Genomic DNA, 9549 nt, shown 5'->3' on the forward strand with positions numbered 1-9549 from the left:
ATTTTGCCATGGTTAGTGGTTACTGATGAGTGATGAGTGATGGCTCTGTTTAATTTTGTTTCTGGTTACTGATGGGTTTGTTTAATTTTGCTTCGCATTCGCTTCTTCCTTTTAATTTGCTCTGTTTACTGATAAGTGATGGCTTTGTTTAATTTCTGAATGCTTTGTTCTTGTTCTTTTTAATTTCTGGAATTTTTGTTCAAATTTGTGTGTAATGTTTTGTAATGTTTGATAATGTTGCTGTTTTGTAATTGCTGGTTGCTGGGTGCAGGTTTAGTGTCATCACTATTTTTGAGTGTTTATGTACTAATGTTTGTTGCTATTTTGTCATTGCTGGTTACTGGTTGGAGGTTTAGTGTGATTATTGGTTAATGTTTTGTAATGTTTGTTGTTGAAAGCTGATTGTTGAGTTCAGATATGGTCTTGTTGCTAAATGCTGTTTGTGCTGAATGCTAAGTGTTTGTTGCTGAATGCTGCTGCTGTTTTTAATTTCGTGAATGATTTATTAATTTCATTGTTCTTAACTGCTGTTCTTGTTAAAAAATTTGCAATTGATATTTTGATTGATTATATGCCTCATGTTTTTAATTTCACTCTGCTTCTAAGCTTTGAAATCAGTTTATGATAACCGATGCAATTATTTAGTTGAATAACTGATGTAATTATTGAGTTCAAGAGATTGAGTTTTTTTGTTCTCATTATTAGTAAGACATGGATAGTTTAGAATTTTCTATTTCTTTCCCTTACTTCTGAAGTTCATTATTTCAGAAGGTTTAGTGTTGGCTTCAACTTTCAAATGGGAATTGGGAGCTGGTGAAGATAATAACATCTTCTGGAACTGAGTCTGTTGTTTTACTGCCTGATGGAAAAGTAAGATTTGATCTAGAATTACCATAGTACACAGTGATGTTTGTTCCATCTAGCTGGACTCAGTGAGACAACTGGAAAGTGTTCTTTTAATTTAACCTTGTTAATCATATCTTGTACAATTTTGGTTGCCATAAATCCCTTCAAGAAAGTTCTTCAGTATGGTAATGATTATATTGAAGCCTACAAGCGTAAGAATCCTGTTTTGTTTTACTTTTTTACTTAGCTACATTAAGGCTATATTCTCTATTTTTAATTTGTGCCCTGCAATTCAATCCAACTATTTTTAAAGAAAGTATAATTATGTTAAATGTCAACATATTTGCTGTAAATTTGAGTATTTTGATGATTAATTACATTTAGTTGGTGATATTTTATATAGGATTTTAAATTTGAAAGATATTTTATGATGTTTATTTATAATTTATTTATTATTTTATTAAGGAACGGTTTTTCCGGTTGAATTACGGTTAGACCGGTTAGACTAATAAACCAGTGAACCAGTGACTAGAGTGGTTCAATGACCGGTCCGATTTTCAAAACCTTGATAAAATCCCTAATTCTACTAGATCTTAGTTCCTATCAACTGGTATCAAAAGTCCACGGATCCTGGTACTTATGGTGAATGGTGCAACCACAATCGCACAAAATGGAAGGGAGATTGGATGCGATAGAATCACGTTTTCACCGATTTGAAGACATGTGTCGCACGCTACAGGAGATGCTGCAGAGGATCGATAGATGAGTGGATTCCATGGATCAGGGTGCTCTAATCTGCCAGGACCGGAGTTCTCCAGCATCGCACCAGGCCGCCAGCGGCTCGCAAGGAAGCAGAACCGCACCGGAGCAGTGGAGAAAACTAGAACTCCCAATATTTTGTGGTGAGGATGCGATGACCTGGATCAAACATATGGAGCAGTTCTTCTTGCTCAGTGCGGTGCCGGAAGAGGAGTGGCTCACGGTGGCGACATTCGCCAAGGAAGGCCGCACGTTCACGTGGTTCTGGTGGTGGGAAGCAACCGCGCCGACGCTGCAATGGCAGTCCCTTCGCGTGGCGTTACTGCATCACTTACAACCTGAGCGGTTGAAGAGTCCCTATCAATCACTGCTAAAGCTGCAACAAACCAGCACCACGAAGGACTATACTGACCAGTTTGTGCTACACGCACGTCTGCTGCGAGGTCTGGCTCCAGAATTATTGATTGACGTGCTCTTGAATGGATTGAAGCTGGAAGTGAGTGAGGAATGCAGGCTGTTCTCGTTCCAGACCGTGGATGAGTTGATGGAGTTGGTGCAGAAGGTGGAGAATCGTAACATGGCACTGCGGGCTGCTCCTAGCCACAGTGTGGGTACGCCTATGACACAGAACTTCGTTACTAACACGGCGGTACTCGTAGCGATGGCGACGGGTCCGGCAAACAAGGGTGCGGAGTCAAGGGTGGAGCCGCCAAAACGGCCGAGGGATGCGTCACCTTAGCAATCAATGAGTTATACAAAGCTAAACGAGCACGAGGCAAATGCCTTTTCTGCGATAAACCATACTCAGCAGAGCATGTGTGCAAGAACAAGGAATTCAAATTGCTGGTTATGGAACCTGAGACTGAGGAGGAGGGTTGGTCGGAGTACAAAGCCTTCCCGGAGTGGAGCAATTGGAGCTCCTTTCCAGAGATCCACCTTGAGGACAAGGTGGTTGTCCAGGGGGGAGTAATGATATAAGCGACTCGTTTGATCCTTTTAAGCTAGCTTAGCAGGTTTAGGAGCAGTAGGGCTAGGCCTAGCTGCTGCCTATAAATACTAGGGATTAGTTAGTTTTAGTAAGATAGAAAAATATGTTCAGTTTGTTAGTTCAAGAGAGAGTTGGTTAGATCCAACAGTGTATTTCAATAAAGGGACTATGATTCACAATTCCTAGTTCATCAATAAAATCCCTAATTCTATTAGCAGTTCCCACCAATTTGGCTCAAAATCATACTTCAAACTATGTGATGCCCTAAAGAAGCATCATATAAAGGAAATTTCCAATGTAATGTTCTTAGATACCAAAGTGATAGAAATTGTAATGGGAAGCTCAATAAGCAAGACTAAATAGTGATATTCATTCAACTAGCCGAAGAGAAAAAGGGATCTTTCAAATAGTATTACTGGCAATAAGTTTACAAACCACTATATCCCACTAGGATAATGCATGAACATTACTTTCTAAAGTAACGCCCGGATAGTATGAGGTGATCGAAGGACTTTACAACCTGCTAACATCATCCACATTAAGAACGTACCAAGGTTGCTTTGTTAGGAACCTACAGTTTGTTAGTTTAAATAAAGGTTAAAAGTGGGAATGGACAGAGAGGATTAGAGAGTAGTGGGAAGCTGCACACTGTAACCAACTCTGCAGAGTTAGCATAGGCCATAGGTAGCAAGATGAGAGACTATCTGTATGAGTGTGTGAGAGAGAATACATTCAAGCATTAGTTTTAAATAGGCTTAGGAGAATAAGAGCTGCTATAGTTCTCTAACTTGCGTTTCTTTCTATTTTTGCAATTCCTACACTGTTATTTTCTACCTAAGCCGATACAAATATCAGACTTTGGTGTGTGAACAAACACATAATTAATCTTTTATCTCTGCCTATTTCCTATGATTTCTACCATGCTTTTAAGATTAGAGATTATCCCAAAGAAACCCTAAATGGTAAATGTTAACAAAAAATCTATATCTAGCTCGAAGAAAAGAAAAACTATGTAATTAGAAAATTGAGGGAAAAGAAAAAAAGAAGAGGAACAAACCTCTCCACACCAATCTTAATTAAGTTCTTGACAGCCAATTGTAAATAACTCACTACTAAATGACAAAGCTCATCAACAACATAATTCCAGCATATTATCTTAGCTAAAAGAAAGGTACAAGCCTTTTGTTGGACTCACTTTTCTGTCTAAAATCTAGGCTACAATGGAGTGTGGAGAGATGAAAAACAATAAAAACAAATCAGGGAAATGACAAAAAATAAAACAGCAATAGCAAAAGGATAGATAAAAGAAAAGAGAAGTCCTATCATACAAATGAACTGTTTGCAACCAAAGGTTTTAAGTGCACACTATTAGATGCCCATAGTCGCACATCGAGTAGCATGAGATGTTTTATATAGTACTTAAGAAGAGTGGTTCTTCCCCTTAATAGCTAGCTCTTAAGATATGGTTCCTACTTCCCTCGGGTACTTAAAACACTCATAGTAAATTATGATCTTTACTGGCATATCATATCCTTTTGGGTCACTTCAGATATGGATAATTAAGATATCAAAGTAGGCTTTTGGCTTTGACTAACACCTTTTAACTGTTTTTAAATACTTGGAACCATATTGCATGCAAACTTTCTACCCAGTGATTCAATTGAATTCGAATCAAATTAAAACCAGTTAGCCTTTGAAGTGTGCACCATTTGTTGGAAGAAACTGCAGGTCTCAAAATTCACAGAAATGAATCAATTATGGAAATAATATTATCCAAAACTTTTGATGCCCTAATAGACAGTTATGAAGTTAAGAGGATTCCTTTTCAAATTTCTAACATGAAAACTTGATAACCTCTACATATGCAAGAATAAACAGATGCTGCAGTTAAATTTCATGAACCATGTTATTATGTTACCTTGTTATAGCCCCAAGAATTAAGGGTATGGTATCAATCTGAAATGTGAGCCGACAACCAAGTTTATCTGCCAAAGGACCAGCACTTAAGCTCCCAATAAATGCACCAGCAATAAAAATACTGACAACAAGTCCCTCAAGAAATGAGTTTCCATCAAAGCCAAGCTCTCGAGCAACAGAAACAATAGGGCCATTCATTACTCTGCAAAACATGTGATTTTTATTAATTCATATATAGCTGGAACATAAAAAATAAAAAAATAAAAAACCTAAATCATTGCATATTTCTTAAAAGTCAAATTTACTTGTGCTATGGTATATCAGATCAAGAATCACAGATAATGGAACACAAATATTGGGTTTCGCTTTACAAGATCAAGGAGAAATACTGCACCTACCCTATCGAACGTAGTCTTCAACTATAACAATTTTAAGCCTTTAATCTCATTCTGTTATTCTAAATATATTGAAGTGCACCCAATCCATGAATTGTCATCTTATTAAGAGAACACATCTCATATATCATAGTAAAATTCTTTTAATGATATAACAAAACTTAATGAAACAATAACTTAGAAACTTTGAATACCAACATTTGACCAAATTAAACCGCTTTATTTATAATAAGTTAAAATCTTGATTATTAGATCCTATGTCATGTAACTATCACTTCAACACTACCGAAACAGTTATACCTCAATTCCCGAACAGAAAAGAACAGCAACTTTCAGTTTCACACAGCTACATCTTCAGCTATTGTGAAACTTCTTCTCCCTCTACCAACACCTAACTTAGTAGAATGTAATTAGAAGTTAAAAGCAGAGAATTATGAAGAGAAACTGACCCAATATGATACCCAAATATAAAATTGGACATGGAAGCAACGAGAACATGAGGAAAAGCAGGCAACCACCCGTAATCAAATCCCCCGCCGCCACCCCTTTTATTATCAGATGAAGAAAGCTTTCTACCTTCATCTGCAGCATTAGTATTTTGAAGCTCAGCAAACAGATACAATATAATAATCTCACAGGGGAAAGGAGAAAAAAAAGAAACAAAATTTCAAGACCTTCGGGAGTAGTTGCGGAATCCGGCAACTGATCCTTGAGGGCAGAAACTCTGAGTCTGGGACTGGAATGACCAAACGAGCATTTGAGGGCACCATAATGAAGCTTTTGTGTTCTTTTTGCTTTAGGGAAGTAAAGGTTTGGAATGGAAACAGGAGCAGAAACGATCGCTGCTGAAACGGGCCACATTGGATATCGTCTAAACACCACAGCTTTTTTTTTTATTACAACCCGACCACCCGTTCGAATTCTTCTCTTTTATTTTTTATTTTTTTGGTGACTACTGACTTGGTTGGATTCATTCGTTCATGCTCAATATACTGAAGGCTTGGTTCAGTGGTTGGATATGTTTTAAAGAACAACTTTTTTTTTATTTTTTAAGAGATTTTATAAGAAAGCAAAAATAATTTTATATTTAAATATTTTATATAAAAAAAATATTTTTATTTATTAATTATATTTGAGTATAATAATATAAAAATATTTTTTATTATTATGTAAAAAATATTTTTTTAAGAAAAAAGATGTAAATTATAGTTTTTTATAAAAAAAATATTACTTTTTTAGTATTTTTATTCTTATTATTAGAAATTTATCAAATCCGCTAAAAAATAAAAGGATTATGCTACACATCCATGTAATTTTGTATCCAAGTTGGCTCAACACAAAAAAAAACCTAATACCTTTAAATGAAACGTGAAATACACGCGTCCAACACACACGAAACGACCGCTCTTACCCAACGCTTTTTCTTTTCTTCTTCTTCTCTTCTCTCCTGCGCTTCTTCTTCTTCTGAGGCTCGTTTACGCACGGAGCATCTTCTTCTTCTTTGCCTTCTTCTTCGCGTTCCTCCTTGTCCTCATTCTCCTCCTTATTTTTCGCGTTCCTTCTTCTTCACGTATTTTCTCCTTATTATCATTCTTTTGTTGTTGTTGCTGCTGTATTTTTTTGTCTTTTCCTCCTTCTCTCTTTGGTGAAGAAGCAGTAGAAGGTGAGAAGGAAGAGTTTTGAATTGTGCAGAACAGAAATAAACCAAATACGTCATTATGGTGAAACAATTCTATAGTACTGAATGAACGAAATATAATACTGAATGAACGAAATATAATACATTATATAAAATCAAATTCAAATAGCTTTCTGCATAATGAACTGAATACAGTACTCATGGTGAAACAATTGTATAGTATTGAGTGAACGAAACATAATCTATTATATAAATTCAAATTCAAACAGCTCTCTGCATAATGAACCAAAAATGTCATTATAGTGAAACAATTCTATAGTATTAAGTGAACAAAACATAATACATTATATAAATTCAAATTCAAATAGCTCTCTGCATAATGAACCAAAAATTTCATTATAGTGAAACAATTCTATAGTATTGAGTGAACAAAACATAATCCATTATATAAAATTAAATTCAAACAGCTTTCTACATGATGAACCGAAACACATACTCATAGTGAAACAATTGTGTAGTACTTAGTGAACGAAATATAATCCATTATACAAAATCAAATTCAAAATACCTCTGTCTACAATTTAGATATTATCAATTCAATTCAATTCAGATTCAGAACACCTCCGTCTATTCAATTCAATTCAAATAAAATTATCAATTGCATTCCATTGATTTCGATTCAAAATTGAATAATCCAAATCACTCTCATTTAACTGATTTCAAGTTGATTCATTCATTGTTTCAATTCAAAAGTTCAGATCGAAAAAGAAAACAAAGAAGAAGAAGAACGACGAAACTTATTACGTTGAAGTCAATCCAGATCTATAACGAAGAACGCGAGTAGAGAAGAAGAAGAAGAACAAGAAAGAAAACGCGAGCAGAAGAGAACGACAAAGCCGATAACGCGAGCAGAGAAGAAGAAGAAGAGAAAGAAAGAAAACGCAAGCAGAGGAGAAGGTTTACGTTGAGCAAAAGTCATAGAAGGTTTACGTTATATGTGGCGCGTGAATCACAAACGATTTGGAGATTGAAGAGGCGCGTATAACGAAAAAGACTTGGATAACATCCATGTATATTAAAAATAAAAATGAAAAGAAGTTTATTTTTTACTAACTTAACAACACCCAAACAAACATTAGAAAATTAGAACGGTAAAATAGTTGGTCGACTGGTCGAGTATTTCATTATCAATGTGTATGTAATACAGTAATATTAAGAGTCATCTTGAATAAACAACTTAATTAAGTTCTTTTAAAAAAAGAGTTTAAAAAATAAGAATTTATATTAAAAATAGTTTATAAATAATTATTTTATACATAATTTCTTAGCCACAGAAGTGGTTATTTTAAAGTTGTAGTTTTGGATAAATGACTCAAAAAATACAATTTTTTTTGCGTAAGAGAATGAATATTAAAGTAACGATGATGACAAATACCTTCCAATATTAAATATTGATTTTACATAACTTAATCAGTAAGATTATATAAAAAGATACATGAAAAATATACCAAGCTATATGATGAGCGGATATTTTATACGCTTTTTGGGGGTAATTTCATGTAAATTTTAGTATGTTTTAATTAGTTTTTAATAGAATTTTATTAGTTTTTAGGCAAAAATCATATTTCTAGACTTTACTATGAGTTTGTGTATTTTTCTGTGATTTCAGGTATTTTCTGGCTGAAATTGAGGGAGTTGAGTAAAAATCTGAGTTAGGCTGAAAAAGGACTGCTGATGTTGTTGGATCCTGACCCCCCTGCACTCGGAATGGATTTTTTGGAGCTACAGAAGTCCAATTGACGCGCTCTCAATGAGGTTGGAAAGTAGACATCCAGGGCTTTCCAGCAATATATAATAGTCCATACTTTGCGCAAAGATAGATGACGTAAACTGGCGTTCAACGCCAGTTCCATGTTGCAGTCTGGCGTCCAGCGCCAGAAACAGGTTACAAGTTGGAATTCAACGCCCAAAACACGTTACAACCTGGCGTTCAACTCCAGAAACAGCCCAAGCACGTGAGAGGCTTAAGTCCAGCCCCAGCACACACCAAGTGGGCCCCAGAAGTGGATTTTTGCACCAATTATCTTAGTTTACCCATTTTCTGTAAACCTAGGTTACTAGTTTACTATTTAAACAACTTTTAGAGACTTATTTTGTACCTCATGACATTTTCAGATTTGAACTACATACTCTTTGACGGCATGAGTCTCTAAACTTCATTGTTGGGGGTGAGGAGCTCTGCAGCGTCTCGATGAATTAATGCAATTACTTATATTTTTCCATTCACATATGCGTGTTCCTATCTAAGATGTTCATTCGCGCTTAATTATGGAGAAGGTGATGATCCGTGACACTCATCACCTTCCTCAACCCATGAACGTGTGTCTGACAACTACCTCCGTTCTACATCAGATTGAATGAATATCTCTTAGATTCCTAAATCAGAATCTTCGTGGTATAAGCCGGATTGATGGCGGCATTCATGAGAATCCGAAAAGTCTAACCTTGTCTGTGGTACTCCGAGTAGGATTCTGGGATTGAATGACTGTGACGAGCTTCAAACTCTTGAAGGCTGGGCGTTAGTGATAGACGCAAAAGAATCATTGGATTCTATTCCAACCTGATTGAGAACCGACAGATGATTAGCCGTGCTATGACAGAGCATCTGGACCATTTTCACTGAGAGGATGGGAAGTAGCCATTGACAATGGTGACACCCTACATAGAGCTTGCCATTGAAGGAACTTTGCAATTATGTTATTGAGTTGAATATTATATTGCAGGGATTCAAAGGACAAAGCATCTCCAAAACCCCAACATATTCTCCATTACTGCATTACAAGTAATTAATTCATGCTCTTTTATTTTTCTAATAATTCAAACTGATAATTTTAATTGAAATTCTGACTAAGAATAATAAAATAAACATAGCTTGCTTCAAACCAATAATCTCCGTGGGATCGACCCTTACTCACGTAAGGTATTACTTGGACGACCCAGTGCAC

At 35.7% G+C, this 9549-nt stretch overlaps 1 protein-coding gene across 3 annotated transcripts in view; it reads right to left on the reverse strand.

Moving 5' to 3' along the window:
- LOC107489480 (probable plastidic glucose transporter 1) overlaps window positions 1-5874 on the reverse strand; it is a 38389-nt gene extending 32515 nt beyond the window's left edge. For all 3 annotated transcript variants that reach the window (XM_052262191.1, XM_016110232.3, XM_016110231.3), the window contains exons 1-3: window positions 5580-5874; window positions 5355-5487; window positions 4512-4712 (exon numbers count right to left, since the gene is read on the reverse strand). In XM_052262191.1, coding sequence (XP_052118151.1) covers window positions 4512-4712; window positions 5355-5487; window positions 5580-5766 — 521 coding nt within the window. In that variant the 5' untranslated portion in view covers window positions 5767-5874. The remainder of the gene's footprint in view (window positions 1-4511; window positions 4713-5354; window positions 5488-5579) is intronic.
- Window positions 5875-9549: the final 3675 nt, after the last annotated feature.

Source organism: Arachis duranensis, chromosome 5, assembly GCF_000817695.3.
Source record: "Arachis duranensis cultivar V14167 chromosome 5, aradu.V14167.gnm2.J7QH, whole genome shotgun sequence".
Taxonomy (NCBI): Eukaryota; Viridiplantae; Streptophyta; class Magnoliopsida; order Fabales; family Fabaceae; genus Arachis; species Arachis duranensis.